The sequence below is a fragment of the Marmota flaviventris genome, chromosome 9, assembly GCF_047511675.1.
Source record: "Marmota flaviventris isolate mMarFla1 chromosome 9, mMarFla1.hap1, whole genome shotgun sequence".
Taxonomy (NCBI): Eukaryota; Metazoa; Chordata; class Mammalia; order Rodentia; family Sciuridae; genus Marmota; species Marmota flaviventris.
The window spans coordinates 104,780,653-104,806,186 of record NC_092506.1 but is presented as its reverse complement, the minus strand read 5'-3'; the positions used below and the strand labels follow the sequence as shown (position 1 = coordinate 104,806,186).

The 25,534-nt window shown below is 32.9% G+C and overlaps 1 protein-coding gene across 6 annotated transcripts in view; it reads right to left on the bottom strand.

Annotated features, from left to right (window-relative positions):
• Positions 1-25,534, bottom strand: part of Arhgef12 (Rho guanine nucleotide exchange factor 12) — a 158,115-nt gene that overhangs the window by 56,755 nt on the left and 75,826 nt on the right. For 4 of the 6 annotated variants that reach the window (XM_071616777.1, XM_027930783.3, XM_071616780.1 and 1 more), the window contains exons 2-7: positions 17,670-17,693; positions 16,251-16,336; positions 14,454-14,510; positions 3,097-3,195; positions 2,295-2,344; positions 166-223 (exon numbers count right to left, since the gene is read on the bottom strand). In XM_071616777.1, the coding sequence (XP_071472878.1) occupies positions 166-223; positions 2,295-2,344; positions 3,097-3,195; positions 14,454-14,510; positions 16,251-16,336; positions 17,670-17,693 (374 nt within the window). The remainder of the gene's footprint in view (positions 1-165; positions 224-2,294; positions 2,345-3,096; positions 3,196-14,453; positions 14,511-16,250; positions 16,337-17,669; positions 17,694-25,534) is intronic. The other 2 variants (XM_071616778.1, XM_071616779.1) reach the window with 1 other exon arrangement.

Sequence of the window (25,534 nt, the reverse complement as noted above, 5' to 3'; positions counted from 1 at the left end):
TCTATGGCTGCTTTTGTGCTACAATGACAGAGTCTAACAGTAAATAAACTACATGGCTCGCAAAGCCTAAAATATTTGCTATTTGCCCTATTATAGAAAATGTTTACTGATCCTCATTCTAAGGGTTTAAAAAAACAATTAAAATTGAAAATAACATTCACTTACATTTGATTAGCTTCACCACCTCCAAATGGTTTGAATGAGTCACCAGAGTTCCATTCACCTATAAGAAAATGAAAATAGTGTATGCCAGATACATCCTATTGAGACAATGGGTACGTACTCTAATTATAACAGTTACATCAAAATATGTATATATTTGGTTCAAAATGTGCTTTGATCACTTGTCTATAAAGTGTATTCAGCAACAAAATGAACTTGAACACAAAATCAGTCCTCTATTTAAATTACAACTTACTCACCATGACATATGACAAAATATGCCATGAAACAGATTTAAAAATCCTTCACAGTGAAGAACTACTGTAATTAGGAAAAAAAAATCTCTGCTTTTAATTACAAGTTCACTTATTTTTCAAAGTTATAATAAATCAAAACATGATTAAAAAGTAATGTTTCCATAATGATACACAATTTACTTTTAGTTTTCCAAATATGACCTAATCTTTACCATGAAAATTAATTTTTAGACAGGTTATATGTTAAAAAAAAGTCATACAAAGCCTCCACTAAACTAAATAAATAAAGGTAAAACTATCAAACATGGATTTAACATTAATTTCTTTCTCTGAGGTAATGTTAAAGTTCGAATACAAAAGCACCCCAGATATGTCACATTTAACTATGATATCTAATCTTTGAGACACTCATCTAGCATACAACACTATATGAACTGCACACATACATACATAATATAACTTCTTTTTTTCCATTGTACTACATATATCTTTCAATAAAGATTCAGGTAGACCTAATCTATTCTTTCTAAAGGCTGCAACTAAAAATGTAGTTTCTCCAACCCTCAGTTTATGCACAATTTAGATTGTTCACAAGTTTTTGGTGTGATACAGGCAAAACCAATTTTCCTGTGCACATATCACTTCATGTTTGCAAACTTATCTCTTCAGGTAAGTTCTTAAAAGCAAAATTGTTAGTCAGCATTTAGATACTTTCTTAAAGTTTTTTTTTTTTTTTTAATAAGTATTCAACTAAGTTTCTATTCAAGCTTATGAGAGAAGCCATTTATCATGCCCAAACTATGCCAACTATGGATTAGCAATCTTGTAAATTTCCTTACAACCAAATATATTTTTCACTTATCACTTTAATTTCAAATTAACTAAATCACTTAAGTTGAAAATATCCTAATCAATATGCTATTTATTCCAATTACTTTATGAAATTGCTGATGAAATTCTTTGCCTATTTTTCTATTAGAATTATTATTTTCTTAGTAATTTAAAAGTGCTTTTTAAATAAGGATATCATATTGTATAACACATTCAAGATTTTTCCCAAATTATTTTTGTAAAATATGTTCATGGAGTCTTTTCTTGTAAAATAATTTGATTTTAGGTAAACAAGTCAATTGTTTCAAGTGTAATTACTCACAAATCTATTCTATTTCTGCTGGTCAGAATTCAAGACCTGTTTTTGAATTCTCCATTGTGTTCTACTGGTCTACATCTATACCAAGTCTACTTCTAGACTAGAATGACATACTCAAAATTAATCAATTCTTTCTTTCTCTCATTTACATAACACACTTTTTCTTTAGCTAAAACTTTGTAAAGTTCATCTGTAAGAACAATCAATTTGGCAAGTAATACACTGCCACAATTTTATGCATATAAGCTATATATATATAACACACATAAGTTTTATACACATACACACACACACACACACACACACACACACACACGAGTGTGTGTATATAATTTATTTATTATTTTTGTGTGTGTGTGGTGCTAAGGATTGAACCCAGGGTCTTCTGCATGGTAAGCAAGCACTGCACCATTGAGTTAAATTCCCAGCACTCGATATATTTGACAAGACTTTCTTGCTTACAATTAATCTGGACAGAAATGATCTATATAACATAGGGAGTTATTCTCCTACTTAAGAACATACATGCCTACTTATTCAAGTCTTTCATTATGCCATTCAGTAAAAGGTAACATTAATTTAAAAGAAATGAAATAGGGTTTTACAGTTAATGGATCTACATATAATGTGCTTCTTTTTATAAAAATCCTAGTGGAAAAAACTATATAGCTACTACATGTTGTTTTATAATCTTACCATGAGTGCTGTAATAGTCTTTTCCTTACCTTGATGATTCGATCACCTGTCTGTACTCCAGCCCGCATGGCTGCTCCATCTGTATAAAAAATTAATTACATAATATATTGATTCATTTATATTCATTGATAAAAGAGGAAGTGTAGCAAAGCAGTTAAAAACACAGGCTTAAAGTCAGATGTACTTATTCAAATCCTGCCACTGCCACTCACTATTTCTGTGACTCAGACTTATTTTGTTTTTTTACTCTAAGCCTCAGTATCACCTAAAAAATGGGGACAAAAAATATCCACCTCAATGGACTGGAGATTCAGCTCCATTGGTAGAGTGCCTGCCTTGCATGCACAAGGCCCTGGGTTTGATCCCCAGCACTCACCCCCCCCCCCCCCAAAAAAAAACCCTACCTCGAATTACATCCCTCCACATAAAGGAAGTATTCAATATATGGTAATAGCAAAAGGTGATATCATTATCATTTGGGAAAAAGAATTGATAGTTTTGAGCCCATTACCATTTCTTTATCCTTAGCAAAATATCACTAGTGTTATGAAGAAATGAATTCTACAGACTTCTAAAAGTGATGACACATAAAGTGTCATGATCAAGGAGTAACATGATTTCTAAAACTAAGAACTGTTTTCTTTCTATGAAGTATAAAGAAATTCAACTATGGTTAATTCGTTCCTTAACACTATAGATAAATCTAGTACAATAGTCCTTATGACCTGCAATCCCTGCAATTATTCTATTCTGGGCAACAGACACTATTTAAACTTTTCTATTCTTACTGTTTGCTTCCAAATAATAGAACTGTTTTTAAAAATGCCTTGCCTTCTTTCACAGACTGTACGAAGACTGGATTGTCTCCACTGACTGTCAGCCCAAATCCATTGTCATCTTTCTGGATGATTACACAACGCTGAACAAGACCTATACAAGATACACAGAGTAAAGAGAGAGAGAGAGAAAAAATAGAGAGAAAAAGGTAATGATTATATTTTAGTAATGAACTGTTTTCTATCTAAAGAAATGTACATAGCTCATGAAACTCACATATTATAAAAACACCAACCCATAAATAAAACAATAATATCACAAGAGTCACAAATATTGTCTTCTCATTAGAGAAGTAAAGTAGAATTGTTCCAGGATTAAAAACAGTGATGATAAACTGGAAAAGAAAGTATTAGAGATGGGACAATTAAAAGGAAAGTCCACCCACATATATGCTAATTATTTGTAATATAAAATCCTACACCACTGTACTCTAATTGGTGTTTCACCTAAGAAAATTGAAGACTACAGGACATGAGGCCAGGAGTGTCTAATTCCAGAGAAATTCAATCTTAACCTCAATAAAATATACTCAGGAAAATAGAAACAAAGAAAGGGGGTGCTTACAGAATACCTGAAGAAGGAAAGAGTTCAAGGGAAGAAAAACTCTGGCTCATAGAAAAAACAAAAAGAAAGCCGGGCACTGTAGCACACACCAGTGATCCCAAATATTTGGGAAGATAAGGCCGGAGGATCACAAGTGCAAGGCCAGCTCCAGCAACTTAGCAAGACCCTGTCTCAAATTAAAATATTTAAAAAGCGCTGGGGATATAATAACTCAGTAGCAAAGTGTCCCTGGGTTCAATATCCCATACTGTGATAAACAAATAAATAAAAGAGGAGAAAAAAAGCAGAAAAGAGGGCTGAGGATACAGCCTAGTAAAACAGCACTTTCCTAGTATGCACAAGGCCTTGGGTTTCAATCTCCAGCACCACACAAACACACACACACACACACATTAAAAAAAAAAAAAAAACAGAAAAGAAAACGAACCTATGGGCCCAACCTATCCTTTCATGTTTTTCATATATTCACCTGATTCCTACAGGACAATTTGTTCCCTTCTACTTAAAACTGTGCAGGCAAGGTGAGAGAAAAAAGGGCTCAACCAAAGAAAGAGGAACATTTCAGAGTAGAACCCTGATTACTTGTTTTTATAAAGGATCAAATCTGAAGTTCCTAAACTCTGCACTGGACAGACTGTATATTTTCAGTTTTACAGGAAAAATACACACACACACACACACACACACAACATATAAAATAACAAAGAAAAAGATGATTAGAAAAACAAACACTTCTTTTAAATAAAGATTTTTATACCAAGAACCACAATCTTTTAAATAAATCTGATGTACAAAGGATAGGTTTAATATATTAATAATATATTCTTACCATTGTATATGCTTGCTGATAATGATGCACTATGAGTATGTGAGCCTATGAAGTACAAAAGACTAGTAATAACAGGATCCCCATATAGAAAACATGAACCTCAAACTCATATCCCACACAAAGACTAATTTAAAACAGATCATGAGGGCTGGGCATGTAGCTCAGTGGCAGAGCCCTTACCTAGCATGTGCAAGTCCCTGGATTTGATCCCCAGCATCATGAAAAACAAAAACAAAACCAGACCATGAACCTAAACATAAAAGCTAAAACTTTCCAGAAGAAAACATAGAATCTTCAAGATCCAAGGATAGGCATAGATCTCTTAGTAGAAAAAGGGAACCAACTGTAAAAGAAAAATCTGGTAAACTGGTCTCAAAACTGAAAAACATTTGCTCTCTAAAAGCACACTGATACAAAAATGAAAAGCCAAGTCACAGACTGGGAGAAAAATATTCACAATATAGTACAAATATCTGACAAAGAGCCTGTATCCAGATTATATCTTAAAAAGCAACTCTACAGTTCAACAATGGAAGACAAATTTTAAAAGGAGCAAAATATTTAAATAAGCATATCACAAAGAAAGATATACCAACAGCCAAAAAGCACAATGCAAAAGTGCTTTAACATCTGCCATCATCAGGAAAATGCAAATTAAAACCACAACGAAATTATTTTCTACCAACCAGAATGGCTAAAAATAAAAAGACTGATGATAACAAATGTTAGTAAGGATATGGAGCCGCTGGAACTCTCACAACATTGTTGGTGGGAGTGTACAAACCCTTGGGAAAACAGTTTGAAAATTTTGCATAAACTTAAACATAATTTACATATGAACCAGCAAGCAATTTCATTCCCAAGTAATGAAAATTCATATGCACAAAAAGTCTCAAATGTCCATCAACAGATAAATGGATAAACATATTGTAGGTCTAACCATACTAAAAAATTACCTAGCAAGGAAAAAAAAAACAAAAAACTACTCACATATACAACAAACATGGATGAATCACAAAAACATTATATACTAATCAAAACAAGCCAAATACAAAAGAGGGTACACATTATATGATTTAAATGCAAAGAGGAAAACCTAAAGTACAGAAACAAAAAAGCAGAATAGTGATTGCGGAGGAGAGGAGTGAGAATGACTACAAAGAGAAACAAAGGAACTTTCTGGGGTGATGGAAATGTTCTATATCTTAATTAAGGTATGGCATGAGTATATTCATTTGTCAAAACTCTTCAAACCTCACACTTAAAATTAGTCATTCTTATTTCAATAAAACTGGTTTTCAACATTAAACAACTTGTTAGCCATCACTCTAGAGATTACTAAGTACTAAGCAGTATTTGTTTTCACAAATTCACCACTCCCACAAAACAGTAAATTGTAATGAGGGTGAAGAGAAATGGACTATAAGAATTCAAACTCTTTCATCTGTTCAATGGCCTCCTTCAAGTAATCAGAAAAACCACAAATCAGAAGGGTATAAACTATATAAAGTTAATATAACATATATAAAGTACTTAGCTCAATGCCTCACAAACAGAAAGGGTTCAGAAATGTTAGCTCTTACATTGTTATGATTAGGGACATTGCCCTTGGAGTTTGCTGCTCGGAAATATATTAACCATCTAGCTGTGGGTACTCCTATAATCCCAAAGGCTCAGGAGGCTGAGACAGGAAGGTCACAAGTTCAAGGCCAGCCACAGCAACCTAGTAAGGCCCTAAGCAACTAAGGGAAACCCTAACTCAAAATAAAAAGGGCTGGGGATTTAGCTCAGTGAGAAAGCTACCAGTTCAAAAAACAAAAATGTATTACCCATCTATCCATGTCACCATTAAAAACCAAATACGAATACTTTTACATTAATATACTCTAATCATTAATGCAAATGATTCTCAGGACAATCAATCCTCATTCATGTTTTGGATGGGGAAGAAAGAGAGAAGGGAAATTTTCAAGAGCAAGGCTTCTTTTATCTTCTCTAGAAGATGAAGGACAGCAAAAAGTCAAGAAACAAATCGTATCCTCTTAAAAGCTTCTCCTAGGGCTGAAGATGTAGCTCAGTACAAGACATTTATCTAGCATGCACGGGGCTCTGGGTTCAATCCCTAGTACAGCCAGGAGAAAAACAAAACCAAAAAACTTTACCTAAATATCCTCATGTAAAATCCCCCTGCACCTCTATTTACTCCTATCACATCACGTCACCATCAATGAACATTGATGGTATTTGGTTTTATTCCCTCATTATTATATGCTTCAAAAGTGCAGAGTGCTATATCTTGTTCACTATTTTAGTTCAGAAATTGGCATGTATTCTGGCACAGAAGAAATTTTTTAAAAATTGCTAATGAAATTCAGAAAAGTAGAGGAGTCTAGAGATGAGTGGAAGTCCAGAGAGGGAAGTGATTAAAAAGAAAAAAAATCATAATTACTTTTACAAATATGTCTAGGGTCCTAAGAGGTTGCTACGGGTTAATATATTAGGATTACTGCATACATTATTTACAGAATACTGTAAATTTGCTTTTTCCAATTCATAATAGTTCCAGCCTGATAAACTTCTCTCTTAATTCTGTATCAAGGAGATAATGAGGTACAAGGGATAAAGAGTAAAAGGGAAAAAAGCTAAGCACACATCTATTCATCTTTCTCTTCTCTACATCCCCAAAATATGATTCACTTTTTTGTTCTTCTAAGTCTACTTGCTAATCTGAGACTCTAGTGTACTTCAACACATAAGAATTACTAGACCTCCACAAAAAGAATGTACTTTACATTTTAAACATGTAATCAGTTCAGAATCTATGAATTCAAATTAATTATTATATTATTATTATTAATAATAATAATTATTATAATACCCTATTGCCTTGTTAATCTGTGCCATCTGCATAAATTTAGATTTATGTCATAATAAAGGGAAAACTAAGTCATAATTCAGAAATCCAATCTCAAATGCTCGCTTCTATGATGTTACCTCCCACTCACAATCAAATCAAATTTTTTTCTTTGTTCTAGAGATACATGATCTACTTGTAGAACAGAAGCTATTCTGACCCACTTCAGGGGAAATTCCACCTTCTGTAAGAATGAAATCATCAACACTGACTAAATTATTACATTATAGCAAAGTCCTTGACCAAAAAACCTACTTTTGTTTTAGCAAATTTGTTTGAGTATTCATCTACTAGTTAGTTAACACTGCAGTCTGCAGGTGCTGTAAAGATAAAAACAAACAGAAAACTACTAGAAGTCTTTGCTCTCAAAGAACTTAAATTTTTAGTCGGGAAACAAACAATGAATATCTAACTAAGAATCAGATTATGGTACAGACAAGAGGCCCTATATGTTATAAAAAGAAGAGTAAGAGAAAGGTGGAATCTAACACCAAAACAGACATTTTGAATTTCATGAATTAAAAAATCCCCAAACTAACATTTATCGATTTTACTTTTTCTGGTTGAAGGCCATGGTTTTGTTTTGTTGCTAAATCCCTCACTATGATAAAGTTTATCAATCTAACTATCATACAAATATGTATATCTCTGAATGAGTTTTACAAAATCACACAAACACTTGGATGTAAGCTGTATCCCAGCACTTTATATAGAGACAGAGTATGTTTAAGAAGAAGACAGTAAAAAGGCTTCAACTTCCTTGAAACTCTTATCAAAGTAATATTTTTTCACCCCCATGGTTCTTGGTGTCACATGAAGACTGTTCACAGATATTTATTTTTTAAGTATATATGTGGTATTGGTGAGTAAGTGTATCTCTAAATGCATTTATCAAAAGGTATTGCAAAGCTTTCTTTTGTACTAGCCTATGAATGTGTAGAAAGCAAGTATAGACTCCTATTAGTTGTTTTTCTCTTCTTTAGCACAGTGCTTGGCATATAATAGGTGTTCAATAAAGCATTACTAAATAAATCTGAATTTATTTTACATAAAAGAAATTTGAAATAAATCATACCCAATTATTTTTAAATAAGAAAATCAGAGTCCTAAAGACCATGCAAAGTAAATAAATAATTCTGTAAGGACACTAATTAATCTCTGGTCTGGCAAAATTCCAACAAAAACAATTTGATCCCCAATCTACCCCAAACTAACCCCTCTACTTAATTTTTTTAAATTTCCTGTCTTGATATTTCCCCCTGGAAGCCAACAAACTGATATTATGCTTATTCTCAGTGAAATAAAAATATTCTGCTAAATTTACATAAATTATTCCTTCCTAAATTTTATTCCCCTTTCATAACAAAGGACTTTTTTGTTATAAATAACGTGGCATATGAAACCAACACAAAAAGACTATTTGTTGCTCAATAGGTAATTTTCAATGATAATATTTTGAAGGTGAAAAAAAAGTAAATCTTTGTAATGCTTTGGAGTGAAGAAGAAAATATGTATTCTGAAAAATTTGAGGGGCTGGGCATGTAGCTCAGTCAGTAGAGCGCTTGCCTCACATGCACAAGGTCCTTGGTTCAATCCCCAGCACCGCAAAAAAAAAAAAAAAAAGAGAGAGAGAGAGAGACAGTATTGTCATATTTCACTATATTTTTTAAAAAGGTCAGAGCTATAGTGCCAGATAGTAAATTAATGAAAATGGAGTGTTAAATATGTAAGGCAACATGCTAAATCTCCTATGCTACTTTCGCCTTAGAGAGCACACATTTTTAGTTTTTCTTCGCCTTTTCTTTTATTACATGACCAAACTTCTTTAAGTCTCACTTCTTAAGAATTAGCTTCGGGGAAGGGTGTGAAGAAAAACCATGTGCAACCTAATAAAAACAGCTCATTTTTAAACTGCTGCCAGACATACATGTTTTATGAGTAAGTCCTCAGATAATCCTTTGATTAAGAGGCCTCTGCATTCTAAATGCACAATGCTGCCAGAAAGAGGAGCCTCAAGTTCCAAGTATACTGATTTCATTCTTTTAGACCACTATCAGAAACAAGTTGCTTTTATTTTTTTTTTGGTGGGGGGCCCTACTGGGAAATGAACCTCGGTGCACTCTACCGCTGAGCTACATCCGCAGCCCTTTTTATACCTGAGACAAGAGTCTCACTAAAGTGTGAGGCTAGTCTTAAACTTGTGATTCTCTGGTCTCAGCCTCTGGAGTCACTGGGATTACAGGCATGTACCACTACACCCAGTTATAAGTCTCTTTTCTAAGTTACTTGTACATCTACTTTATACTTTTTCAGAAGGGAAGAAAGAGCCAATTAAGATGGGCCAAGATGTTATTCTATCACTTCTGTATACTAAAATACTTGATTTCAAATTCAGCAATCATTCACTTGAAACACACTTAAGAAAGTAACTCTCCACAGTACAATTCACAATAGCTAAATTGTGGAACCAACCTAGATGCTCTTCAATAGATAAAGAAACTGTGGTATATATATATCCACTGGAACATTACTCAGCATTAAAAGAGAATAAAATCATGGCATTTTCAGGTAAATGGATGGAGTTGGAGAACATGATGCTAAGTGAAGTAAGCCAATTCCAAAAACCCAAAGGCCGAATGTTTTCTCTGATATGTGGATGCTGATCCATAATGGGAGTGGGGTGGGGAGAACATGGGAGAAATGGAGGAACTTTATATAGGGCAAAGGGAAGGAGGGAAGGGAGGGGGATAGGGGTAAGAAAGACGGTGAAATGAGATGGACATCATTATCCTAAGTACATGTATGAAGACACAAGTGGTATGACTCTACTTTGTGTACAATCAGAGTAATGAAAAATTGTGCTCTATATCTATATTATGAATTGAAATGCATTCTGCTGTCATGTCTAACAAATTAGAATATATAATTTTTTTTAAAAAAAGGAAGGTAATAGGGTAATGGGTTTGAAACAATAAAATTGAGAAAAAGGTACCTCTCCAAAGAGCCAGGTACCATAGAGGGTGCAAATATAAATATAGATGCAAATAACCAGACACAAAGCTGGATGTTAAATTCAGAAACAACAAAATTAGCTGAGCAGCCTCGGAAAAGCCCTGTGAAAAGACAGTATTTTTTAATTGACAGATAAAATTGTATGTGTTTATAGTGTATAATAAAAATTTTAGATTTAACTATTCTACAGTTTGTAAATATTTAACTAATTAGCAAATGTATTAAATCATATAGTTATCATTTTCTGTAAGAACACTCCACATCCACTCTCTCGGCATTTTTCAAGAATATAACATATTGTCACTAATCACAAGGAACAATAGATCTGTTAAACTTATTCCTCCTATTTAACTATAATTATGTATCAGTATTTGAACTGAGCCTTAAAGGATGGATGGGATTCTAAATTACAGGACATAAACCAATCATTCAAGACAACAGTATATGAACTGAGCAAAGGTATAATATCAAGATATAGTTGAAGAATGCAAAATTTGGAAGAGCGTCTGGTACCTTTAGGTGAATACTAGTAGATTAAGTAATAATTTAGAAACAAATTATTACATATCTTAATAACTATTTGTACTTTATTAACAAGTAAATGACCAAATACTTATTTTAATAATATTAATCTCATGAGTCAAGGCAGAATATAGAAGAATAAAGACAAGGAAGTGAATAAATGTGAAACTGAAGTTAAACAAAGTTATGAACCTATTAAAAAAGTCTCATGGCATGCAAAACTAAACAAGGCAGTGGGGATGGAATCAGAGTGAGGGATAAAAAACACTGAGATGGTATAAAACAAGGTGGCCTGGCAAATAGTTGAAAAACAGGAGAAAACAGTTGAAAAACAATGAGAAGTAAAAGATGACTATAAGGAAATAAGAGGAAGTAAATGGAAGAACTATAGTGTCATTGAAAGAATTAGGTAAATCAAGAGGAAGATTGATCTCTGGTCATTCTGAATTTGAGGGTGACTTAGAGTGAAAGTATACCACAAACAATTAAAACGTGACTGGCAGCTAGAAGAAAGATTAGGAACAGAAACAGTATAAGACAAGAGGTAAAAAGCAATCAGTACACAAAGACAAGACAATTACAAAGATTAAAAAAAAAAGCCAAATTGATGAAATATAGAAAACAAGGAAAAGTAACTGCATTGCCAAATGGTTCAGAAGGAAGGTAAGAACCAAGAAAAAGCTAATGGATTTTTCAAGCAGGATGTCTTGGTTCATAGTTCAGATAGCATGAGTTCAGAAGTCAGTTTATAAGAGGTTAAGAAATGAAAGAATTATAAGGACACAGAAGGTTCATGTAGAACACTCTTCAAAAGGCTGAAGGGGGCTGGGGCTGGGGCTCAGCGGTAAAGTGCTCGCCTGGTACATGTGAGGTGCTGGGTTCAATCCTCAGCACCACATAAAAATAAATAAATAAATAAAGATATTATTTCAACTATAACTAAAAAATATATATATATATTTTTAAAAAGGCTGAAGAAGGACAAGGGTTGTGACTCAGCGGCAGAGCGCTTGCCTTGCATGTGCGAGGCCCTGGGTTCTATCTTCAACACCAAATATTTATTTATTTATTTATTTATTTATAAAATAAAGGTATTGTGTCCATCTACAATTAAAAAATATATTTAAAAAAACACTAAAAAAAGAGGAACAACTTGATGGGAGCAAAAATCAAACAAGAACTTTTCTTTTGAAAGATGTGAGAAGTCTGATTAAGAAAAATATATGCATTTTTTTAAAATACATAAACTATGAAGTACCCAAACCAAGATATTTAAAGTTCAGGTTGATAATCCTAATCCAAAAACCTGAAATACAAAATGTTTCTAAATCTTAAACCGCTTGAACATGAAACTGGAAGTGGGAAGCTGCACACTTGACCTCATATGATAAGTCTCAGTCAAAACAATCAAAATTATTTAAAATATTATATAAAATTATCTTCAGGCTATGTATATAGGCATATATGAAACATAAGTGAATTTCATGTTTAGACTTAGGTCCCAAGCCCAAGATAATGAGTTATGTATATCCTCATATTCCAAAATCCAAAAAATTTAGAAATCTGAAACACTTCTGGTCTCTAGTATTTCAGATAAGGGATTACTCAGACTGTACTGTTTATTCCTCAAAAGTCTGAAGTAGGTTTGAAATAAGACCATACACTAAAGCAGAAAGTCCCCCAGTAGCTATGACTCTTCTCAGACATATTGTCACATTTCCAGTCTTTCCATGACACCTTTGAGTATCTTTTCTACCCACACTAACTGCATACTGTCTACATAAGTCTATCCATACAGTTGATAAAACATTTGTAATGTGAAAGAGTTACATTAGCACGCTAACTCACTAACTCTAATCAATTTGTCGCTCTGAGGAATGCTTTTTTGAGGACCAGTGGCTCGGTTCCTTCCAAAAAAGGTATTTCAAGGGTTCTTACGGAGCCACACCTCACTTCCCAACTACCACTTAAAATGCTTCTATCATTACCAAGCTAACAGCGTGTCTGAACTAGTGTAATATTCCTATCACTGGTAAGGAAAATATTAGTATAATATTTCTTGTCATAGATTCCTAAATTTTTGCCCTCATCCAAAGCAAACAACAAGTAACTACATACAAACCACATATCTAGGAAAATGGTGAGGAAGATGAAACATACTACAAAGGCTACTATGAAAGACTGGAACTATCAGAACAGTGTTGATGTTTCCAAGGACAGACTAAACTATAGGAAGCTATTTACATATAACAGAAAGAGAGGGTACAGGAATTGGGAAGTTATATTTCTTATTCATTGGAAGCCATACTTTGGAGGAAAAGAAAGCACATAAAATTTACATGCCACAAGGCCTTCTATACGTTGTCTGTCAAACTACACAGAAAAAGTCAAGTAAAAAACTATGGCTTATATATCTAATGTAGATATCATTAACTAATTTAGAACCAAACACTGAGCCTTCATAATATTAAACAGTATCAGATATTATGGGCTCAATTGTAGGAAGATGTTTTAAAAGAGGAAGGGGCAGTTGCATATGTTTTCCTCTCATATACTTCAAACTAGGAAACACCTACATCTAGGTAAACTTTCATTTGATCAACTCTATTACAAAAGATTTGGGTTTTTATTTTCTTGAGGCTGAATTTGAAATTTTCCTAAAAAGAAGTATGTTATTTTTTCAGAGAATACTGTAAAAGTCTTACTTCCAGGTAATGCCTCTCCTATTCACTTTTCTCGAAAAACTTATTAGGTGCCAAAATAAGTGAAGTAAGCAGGTAAAACTGCAAAGGAAAAGGAAATTTCTACAAATATGGTTTTTTTTTATCTTTGAAAGATAGGATACGGTTTAAAATATTAATGTTTTCATCATCTATTACAAAAGAGCTGACCATTAAGGTTAAGCTTATTCTTTATGAAGATTATTTTCAAGTTATCATTTTGAAATTTTCACATTCAGAATAAGCTTCAGGGAAATTTCGGAAAGGCACAAATTCTTCAAGGACCAAAATAAAATACTTCTATATTTTTGCTATTATGGATACATTCCATAAGAATGATTCTTCCAGGTGATGAAGCAATTAAAAATAAACATTCCACAGATCTGCTAATATAGTAATACACTTAGAGGAAAATATTTAACATTAACTGCTTAAACTCTACATAATCCAAATAGCAAACAAGACATAGGAAGAAGATGCCAAGAATTCAAAGCCAGTCCACGTTATTTGGAGGAACCAGACCCAAACATATTAGAGACAATCACTTTCCTAAAATATACAGGATGAAAGGCAAGATGGGTAATGTGGCCTATTCTTAATCTTCAATGTTAGTTTCTAGCAATCTTAGGCTTCCACATCACAGCCACATTAGAACCCCAGGCTCCCTTTCCCTGCAGTAGATCATGCCATGCAGAGCAAACACAAGAAAGGATGCAGTTACAAAAAACAAAATGAAACAGCATGAAGCAAGCTCCAAAGGTGCAAGGCTGAATTAGCTACATTAGCTTACCATATATCTCGGATCTACTCTCCTCTGAACTAGACTTTGTCTTCTTGGAGGAACTATCTGCACAAGAGCGGGAGAAAAGGAGAGATATAGAAAATATGGAGACCAACGTAAGGGGAAAAATTCATGGGGAAAAAAGAATGAATCATGATCAAGTTAAATCGTGCAAACAAAGTATGAACATCACAGATGATAGCATTTAGAACAGTCATGAATAGCACAGGTAATGACATATTTAAAGATTTATCAAAGAAATGACAGTGCAATAAAACTACAGTCAAACAAAACAACACATAAATAGTCCACAAAATACATCATCTGTAACTGGGAGAGATGCCAAAAGCACTAAAAGCTATAATAATCTCACTACAAAGTAACATACTTCTTTGTTAAATCTGTCTTTGGAGATGAGGATATCACAGAGGAATACAGAACAAATTTAACAAGACTATAATATTTTAATGAATATAGGGCAGAAACTTATGGCTTATTAGCAAGACAATTGTAACTACTCATATCAGTGAAAGGTTCTGAACCCCATGACTTCAAAATTAGGTGTCAGAGAATTCTCTCTTTATGGAGATCCATAGCTGACATTATTATTCCTACTTCCCAAAACTCCTAAATCAATGACTGAAATTACCTTTTACCTACTATCCAATATGAAGGTAAATTATTAGCTATCCACTTCGTAGTTTTCCTAGATAATATTTACAATATGTTTTCAAAATAAAAGAGGCACATATATTAAAAGTATGAAACATTTTAATCATATACAAAACATATCACTGTTAAATATTTAAAATTACATTTCTAAGTAAAGATATCTTAAGACACTATATTTATTTATCTGAGATTATAGCATTTACTTGCTTTATCTTTTGTAAAACTAAATAAAACACTATGTGATCAAAGAACATGTTTCAATTTCAAATGACAAAAGCAAAACTATTAAGCAATTTTTATAAATTAAATACTGAGTTTACAAGGAGAAGCAAAAAGAAAAGCCTATATTTTATAAAAGGAATTCAATCTATATGAACAGCATTAAGAATACAAAGTATGCTAACATGAAAATTCTAGGAAAGATTAACACTACAGAGGCTGAAAGACAGCTCCCTGAGGTAATAATAATTTCTGACTGAAGAAAAGGGATATTTGATCATTTGTTTACCCTAAAAAGATAATCATTAAATTTATAAAATTGCATTTTCTCTAATACTCAAATTCCCTATGATCATATATGAATTTTTAAATTACTCCAAAAGTTTGTAGTTGTTATAACCTTGATTTTATGACATACTACCATTCATACCATAATTCATGTGTGTGTGTGTGTGTGTGTGTGTGTGTGTGTGTGTGTGTGTTCTGGGGTTTTTTGTTGTTGTTGTTTTGTTTTGTTTTGTTGTGGTTTTGTTTTTGTGGTGGTGGTGGTATTAGGGATCAAACCCAGGGCCTTAGATATGCTAGGCTAGCACTCTATTCTTGAGTTACATCCCTACACCCCATGATTCATCTCAACAAAAGTCCTTGGTGTGACTCAAATCTTCAATTATGATATACCCATTTCTTTTCATCATTTTTAAAAATATACTCTATAATAATGTTTCCATAGTGGAATCTATAGTGTTAAAAGTCAAAAATGCAGGCATTCCTATTGAATGCAAAGATCTGATATTGTATAACAGGAGTATACATAGAGTACGGCAGATCAAACAAATACTCCTGAGGAGTTCAGGTAACTTAAACAGTATTATTCTCATATTCACTATTCTCAATATTCCCAACTAGTGTTTTTACCTGTGGGGTCAAAGTCATGTGATGCACTGCGTTCAACTTTCTGCTTCTTATCTGTTGGTGACTCTCGGTTCAAAATACTTCCATGCCTAAATTAAATCAAAGCAATCAAATATTTACAAGAAGTAAAGCATTAGAATAAAAACTTAACTTTAAAAATCCCAAAAGCATATTTTACAAAGGAAACTCGGAAAACTAGTTTACCTTATACAGCTTCATAAGCCTCTCTAGTTTATATTTTTCAAAAGGTTTTAAAATCCAATCTATACTATGTTTAATACATAGTCTATTTACTTGTTATAAAAGTGCTTTCAAATAATAAAAATAGTATTCATTACTGAAGTCTTATTTTATTTTTAGAAATAATTGCTTACAGTTTTTTGTGGTTTTCACAGGTTAATCACTATCATTTCCATTTAATGGATAAGAAAATGGAGCCTAAATGGAATAAACACATTCCTTAACCCAATATATACATCTATATGTATATATATGTGCATGCACATGCACACACACTATAGTCAAGTTCAAAATCACCGTATAAATACAGCATGCATGAGAACAGTTAATAAAAACAAACCAAACTTAGGCAAGCCTCACTTTAAGCCTGCCTACATAGTTTTAGCCACAGAAATCTTAGCCAACCATCTTCAGGCAGAAGATGACACCAAAATTATTATTTTTTCTAAGGCCTAATCAATTATACTGATCAGATAATGGCTAGACAACAAATAAGACCCTAACTATGACACATATACTACTATGGCACATATATATATACATATATATACATATATATGTGTGTGTGTATATACATGACATATATACTATTAATTAATTGCACTGTTATCCTGGAAAATTCAGTCAGTAAAAATGATAAACATACTGTAATAATTGGGAATAACATATTACATTTAAAATAATATTTATTATAATAATTAAGATGAGAAAGAAAAGAGATATCTCTTCCCCAGGAAATTAATAAATATATAGATATAGACACAAATCTGAACATTTTGGATGTTTTTATTTATTGTCTTAAATTAATTAAGTCTAAACTAGTACAAAAAGTTCATTAAAGGTAGCTAGCAATCCATTTTCACCTTACAAACAACTCACAATTCAAAACAGTCACAAGCAGATTTTAAAATTAAATCTCTTCATAGGGAGTGACCTTAAATATCAATTTGAACAAACTTTTTAAATGCTTGTATTAAAAACACTGAAAATATTATCAAAACAATGCTGTTCCAGAAAAAATACACAACACCTGTTACATTTTAAATTTGTGAAGCATTATGAAATTCTTTATTACTTAAATACACATTCTCAAAACCCATAAAAATCCCTGTAATTCCAAAGGAATGCTTTCAATTAAAATTTAACCTAAATTTTAGAATGAAGGGCAAATGAACAACTTACCTTATAGGTTTTTTGAGGGGAAACCTATAAGAGAGGGAAAAAAAAAAAAGGATGTCTGTAATTACTTCGCTGGTAGGATTCTGTTATTAAATTTATTAATTATACTAAACCAGAATAAAGATTTTAAATCTTATGTTAGCTTTCCTAAAGAAAGATTCAACAAACAGGTAGAATAAGAGGTGAGACACAATTTTTAAAAATATCTTTAATTTTTTAAACCTTTTTTCCTAAATATTTATATTTTGGTTTTAGGTGGACACAATATCTTTCTTTTACATTTATATGGTGCTGAGGATCCAATCCAGTGCCTGGTGCATGCTAGGCAAGCACTGTACCGCTAAGCCACAACCTCAGCCCCTAATCTGTTTAATCTTAAAGTATAAGTGCATTAACCACCAGTTGTCCCTGAGAATAACTTTTTTAAAAAAAAAATCCAAGGAAACCTCCCACTTCCCAAAATATCTGGATGCTGATTATTGCACTATGGATCTGTATTTACCCTTTGATTAAGATCAAATCATAGAATTTGGGCATGGTGGTACACACCTATAATCCAGCTATTTGGGAGGCTAAGACAGGAAGGTTTTAAGTTCAGGGCTGTCTGGCAATTCAGAGACCCTGTATCAAAATAAAATTTTTAAAAAGCTGGGATGGAGCTCAGTAGTAGAGAGCTTGCCTAGCATGTGCAAGGCCCTGGGTTCAATCACTGGTATAAACAACAACAAAAATCATGATCCTCAGTTATTTATGTTTAGCTTTACTTAGAGAATTCTTTTTTTTTTTTTTTTTTTGTAAAATTATCCAGGGAGTACTGTTAGCTATTAACAATACATTCTAGTCAGGCATGGTAGCACATGCCTATAATCCCAGCTACTCAGAAGGCTAAGACAGGAAAATCACAAGTTCAAGGCCAGCCTGGGCAACTTTGAAAGACCCTGTCTCCAAATAAAATAAGAAGGGCTAAGAATGTAGCTTGGTGGTAGAGTGTTTGCCTAGCATGTGTAAGGCCCTAGGTTTGATTCCTAGTACTACATGCATGCATGTATACATACATACATACATAATTTTTTTTAAGTTTCAAAAGTAGAATGCAAAGGATACTTTTTTGTTTTATTTGTTTTTCTGAAGATTCTGTAAACTGCAAGAACCAAAGCATTTCCTCCTAGTTGTCTTCCTTTTAAAGAAATATTAAGAGACTTCTTGATAAGCATTTGATGCTACACATAAACACTAAGTCAAATATCTTCCCATTATTTCAACCTATGATATTTTTTATAAAGATTATTTAGGTAGTAAGAACAGTGAGTGCTTTACTAAGAACATCAGTAAAAGTAAAGTTTTTTAAAAGGCTATTAATAAAAGATAGTAACAAACATAAAGCAATGATACTTGGATGACTATATTTTTATTTGGATGGAGGTTGTTTTGTTTTGTTTTGTTTAAAAAAAAAATAAACCTTGAAAGACAAATTTAGTTACAATTCCCTTTAACTACTATTTAAGTCAAAAGTGTCCACAGTGGGCTGGGGATGTAGCTCAGTTGGTAGAGTGCCTGCCTCGCATGCACAAAGCCCTGGGTTCAATCTCCAGCACCAACCCCCCCTACACACACACACACACAAAGTGTCCACAGAAAAAGACAACAAATCTAAAAATTTCCCTAATAAGTGATGGCATGTGAACACACAATGAATTTAGCAGTAACAAGGAAGGGGGTTTCTGGGACAAGAAAGAGGATGCCACTCTAGGGACTATACCAATTATAAAAGACAACCAAATCTTCAGAAGCAGGAGTTCCTATGTAGTCCAAATATGCTTGCTGGGAGGATGTGGGAAGGAATGGAAACATGTTTTTTAATTTATAGATATGTATACAAATTGGCAGAAAAGGATTTCCAACTGATCTGCAAAGGATAACACACTTGCAGTTATCAACCTTAGCTAACCACTCTGCCTTACAGCATTATAAAAACTCCTTCCCTAAAACAATGCTACTTGCGTCAGGATCTACAACATCTAGGGGGACTGGCAAAGAATCCTGGAAGTTCCCAGATTACTGACAGTAACCCAGTTTCCTGAAATATTTTCCCTTACAGGAGAATGGAAAAGGAGTGTAAAGAGACAACAAAACAAAAAGATAAAGCACAAAAACCATCACAGTAAAACTTGCTTATCATAATGGACTTACTACATCCATAAAAGACAAATAAAAAAGAATTTTTCAAATAAAAAATTTTTAAATCAATATTTTTCTGAATTCCACTTCAAAGTATATGCAAAACCAAATATGCACATACAATATGCAAATATATACATACATATACAAACATATGCATATACACCATAAATAACACTGTCAACAGCCTATTTTATTATCTTTCTATTTGTGATAAGAAAATTGAGATAATCCTATAGTTTTGTAAAATTTCTACCAGCTTCTGAATACTAAGACAGAGATATAATCAGAGAGCCAGAAGTAGGAAGCCATAATCCCCAAGAAAAGCCTGGGGCCACAGTTGTAAATTTGATTCATCAACCTATTGATGGTCACAGCAATCTGCAATAGCAAGTCACAGAAAATTGCCAAGGTGCAAATCCTTGGCGGGGGCGGGACATAACATGACTAACAGATGCAGGATTGAGAATGGAGATGAAAGCCAATGACAGAGTTTAAGATGATCAATCAGAAAAGCAGCCAAGGGAGAGAAGATAATAAATACTAACAAATGCCACAGAGAGGCACATCAGAAAGCTAAAAAGTGGCCCTGTTCAACATTAGCCTTATATGATACAAATTTTGGAGAACAAAATCCTATATTCTCAAGTCTCTGTCCACCACATAGTCTAATCATAAAATCTCCTTTGTTTATATGTTTGCATGGAACAGCTGTATTTGAATGGTAACATAACATTAGAGGTGCCTAGTGAAACCGTGTCTGGCTTTCAAATAGATATTCAGTAGATTAGACAAAGGGGAATACAGAGAAGGAAGGGGAAAGGAAAAGGAAAGAAAGAGGAATGAATTGGAAATAATTTTCCTATGTTCATATATGAATACACAATAGTCAATCCCTCCATAGTGTACAACTATAAGAATGGGGTCCTAAATAGAATGAGATATATTCCATGCTTGTATAATTATATCAAAATAAATTCTACTGTATGTATAACTAAAAGGAACCAATAAAATAAAAAAGGAAAATACTAGGTTAGGTACATAAGCAAATAATGAACATCTCATATATGTTATGCATTTTTCTATATATCAAAGTCAAAATACCAGTATTAAGAATCATGATGAAAAAAATGGAAAGGATTATCAGGAATTTGAGTCACTGAGATCAGACTAGATGCCCTTACTTTTATTTTCCTATTTAAAGCATAGTTGAATCCCAGAAATCCCAAACAAGCGTCTTTTTTTTTTTTAAGAGAGAGAGAGAGAGAGAGAGAGAATTTTAATATTTATTTTTTAGTTTTCGGCGGACACAACATCTTTGTTTGTATGTGGTGCTGAGGATGGAACCCGGGCCGCAGGCACGCCAGGCAAGCGCGCTACCGCTTGAGCCACATCCCCAGCCCCCAAATAAGCATCTTAAATGTTTAGAATACATTCCTTTACTAGATTCAGAATGCCCTTTCCTAGCTCTGAGCTCTAATATTAAAGTTCAAGGCAGCAATATATTAGAGGTCTTCCTTCACCCCCTCATAATATGTTATTTCAGTGTAGAGGAGAATGTGATTGTTAATTAAATATCCAGTAAAAAATGAATAGGAAAGAAAAGCTTGTACATGTGTATGGGATGGAGGGGGGCATTTATAATTGGCATATTCCTTTAAGATTTAAAGATTATTAAACAGAATTTTCCCTTTGGATTAAAAAGAAATTTCAAAGGGTCACCAAGTTTCTGTGTTGTCACATATTGTAATAAACTGTTTATAAGAAATCATACGTTTTAATGAATAAAGAACTAGCCTTGACAATACTCCAGTAAAAAGTGCTGTGAAACCACATAAGAATGAGGACATCACACTCCAATTTTTGTCCTTCTCTTTCCTCCAAGGGATTAGAAATTTTTCTCCATATTTTTAGTTTTAATAGAAAATTTGGGAATATAGAGGGTTCTTCTAAATAAGAGATGACTGAAATGAGGGAGACATAATTAAGGAAATTTTATCTACACTGAATAGTTGCCAAGATTATTAGCAGCCAAATAATGTTAGAATAATTTAGAATTATTAAGAATTCCACTGTAACATACATCCCAATTTGAGCATGTTATAATGTGTGTATGTGTGTTTGGCAGTAGGAAGGCAGGGTACTATACCTTCAGATCCATGAAATACAACACCATTTTATTGGAATCCAATCCAGTGAGGAGAATTACTAGACAGAAAAACTGCACAGTAAATAACAATTAAGCTAACGAAAAACTTCAAATTAGATAATAAGTTAATTCTGACATTCAGCCCTCATAAAAATGTTGATACATATCAGTGCAGAAGTCAGAAATGGGCAGGATGGGATTAGAATAAAGTATTATTGATTATTTTAGTCAATCAAAATTCCATGTAATTTCAAGAATTGGGTGCAGGGAACTCCTCAGAAAATAACAACTGAGTTCATATTCTAGCTTCACAGTTTAATAGGAGCTTAAAATTACAAGTTGCTTAACCTCTCCAGGCATCACCTATAAAGAAAAGATAATACTAGTACTTACCTCACAAATTTGTTTTGAGGATTAAATTAGAAAATGAAAAACAATGCCTAGCATAACATGCCACTTAATTATTAGCTATTAGGAAGAACAGAAATAAAATCTGAACATTAGTGGCTTGAATTCAAGTGAAATAGAAAACTCAATTTAAAGACTAACAATACTCAGAATAGGTTTTTAGTAAAAATTTGTAAAATGTACAGAAATGCAGAATTCAAAGCCAGTGATGAAAACCATAGATTTAACTCACCAAGTCATAGTACATAAAATTTACATCAATACTCAAGTTAATAAACTTCTCACCTGCCATAGAGTTTTAAAAAAGAAAAAGATCAGGTTAAAATCTAAACTTTAATTTTCCTGGCAGGTAGCATCAGTGATTTTTTTTTTCTTTCAAACTAGTGAAACTGTGTTGACCATACCCACCATTTATTAGCAAAGAAGTCCTTTATATCCTCATTGCCTTTAAAATAGCAAGACTGAATATTAAGACATTCCACAGGTTGGATCTTTATCTATAAAATAATTTAAACAGCCTAAAGTATAATACTTCAAATTTGGAACTAAATTAGAATCTGAACCAGTTTGATCTAGTATTATGTCATTTTTAACAAAATAACAGCTAAAAGAGCATTTGTCTGCAAAACATAAAAAGTACAGTATTTAGCACATAGTGCCAACAGTAGCTGAACTGTTAATTCAATCTTTAGATCTATGGACAATAAGATCACAGAATGAAAAGTAGTAGATGACCACCACCCATGCCCGAGAGCAAAAAAATATAGTTCATACTTTCACCACCAACATTTTATAACTTGTCTGTCCAGCCTAGAGTCATCAACAGAGCTAAGGTTATGGAACCGACAAAAAAAAGAAAGGAAGGAGGAGGGGGCAGGGAGGAGGAGGAAGGAGGTTGGTGACAGAAGGAGGAGAAGGAGAAAGGGAAGAACTGTCCATATTACCGAGATACTTTATTATTAGCATATAGATCCAGAGAGCAAAAACTGGTTAGGAGAGCTGCCAATAAAACATTAGCTATATCAAATGGACTGTAAAGCAGAAGCTACAGCTGACAGAATGACTCATGGAGAATTTTTCATGGTGTTTTTAGCTTTAAAGCTCTGTACCTTGCAATACAAACCACAGAATGACAAGAATCAACGAGCTCATTTCTGATATAAAATCCAGAAATGATTCACTATAATGTAATGTAATTTCTCAAATTAACTTCTATATAGATTAGTATACCACCATTGTTACTGAAGAATTTAAACACCCAAAGATCCTTAGTAAAGCTCTCTTATTTTCTGGGTGTATTTTGACAAATAATAGATTTTTTAAAAAACTCTTTAGTTGTTGATTGATGTTTATTTGTACTTATTTATTTATATGTGGTGCTGAGGATCAAACCCAGTACCTCACAAATGCTAGGCAAGTGCTCTACCACTGAGCTACAACCCCAGCCCTAAATTTTTAAAAATAATTTTCATTCTTTCAGCCAGAGCTATTATAAATTGGATATTGGTTGTTATCTCTAAAGTGGGGAAATAATTAACAATGACTATAATGGCTATTAAAGGCTTTCATTCTATTATGGATAATCTGGGAAATTATTACCTTTGTGAACATTTCCTGGAAGATTTCTAAATGACTTTCTTTTGAGATATGGACTATCAATATTACCTTACATAATTTCTTTCATTTCAAAAAGCTGGGTAAAAAGAACTGCCAAGAAAAAAAATAGTTCAAAGATGCTTAAACAGGTATCCTCATTCTATTAAACATCATTCAAACCAACAAATTCAGGCTTATGGAAGAAGTATTAACATCATTAAACAAATAAAATAACCTGAATTCTACAAAATGACCTCATGATTTACCAAAAAAAAAAAAAAAAAGACAGGGAGGTTTAAATCTCAATCTCATTTTACATTGCCTTATTTCAAGTTATGGTGGTAAAAATAATAAGAAAAATGTTCACTTAATCAGAATTGGGGGCACTATTCCCAGCCAAATTTTATATAAAATACATTGTTAACATTTTGTAAAATGCATGAGAATTGTTGAGCAAAATTTGTTAAGATAATCTGCTTTGTACAAATTTGCTAAAAGACACAACTGTGCTTCTGAAAAATTAGACAGTTTTAGCTTTTACCAGCACCACTGAAGTGCAATGGAGACAAGCACCAACACACAGTAATTACTTTTCAATGTGAACTTGAAAATTTTATTACAATGTAAAATTAAAAAATAATGTCAATTATTTCACTTTTTAAAATAAATATAGCTAGCATATCTTCTAATATAAAAGAGTTCTACTCTAGATTTCTACATTTCACTTGAAATTGCAAGTATATTTGTAGTTTGGTTGCATTAGTTAAAAAACAAGAAATCTAAAATATCCATAAGAATAGCAATCTGTAGCAAGGAAAAAGAATTTTTTAAATGCCTATAATCCTAGAGGCTCAGGAGGCTGAGACAGGAGGATCATGAATTCAAAGCCAGCCTCAGCAACAGTGAGGCACAACTCAGTGAGACTCTAATAAAATACAAAATATGGTTGGGGATGTGGCTCAATGGTTGAGTGCCCATGAGTTTAATCCCCAGTGCCAAAAAAAAAAAAAAAAAATCATGAGTTTATCTTACAAATTCATAAACATTTCTTACAAAGAAGCAATTAATTACAGAAATAGGAATGTTTTATTTCTAAAATCTGATGAGGAAAACCAACCATATTTACACTAGCCTCCAAACCACAGAGTATTCAAGATCCCTGCTTATCTTCAGGTACTGTACATGGTATGCACTTAATCTATGAAGTACAAAGAAGCATGATCACAGCCAGGCCTATATCAGAAAGCTAAACAGATGAGGACTTGCCCAGAATTCACAGGAGAAGGAAGCACAGGAAATCAGAAAAATATAAACTTAAGTTTTCTCCCATGTGCTCTAAAATTGTTCAAAACTAGAACTAAACCAATATACATCTATTGTGCAAAAAGAAAAAGGTCATATATTTTTCATGTAGAACTCTAATGGAATAAAGATTGAGCATATTTCATGTCTTCTACTTTAATTTTTAATTACATAAGAAATGCATTATGGAGGGGCCAGGGTTCTGGTTCAGTGGTAGAGTGCTTGCCTAGCATTC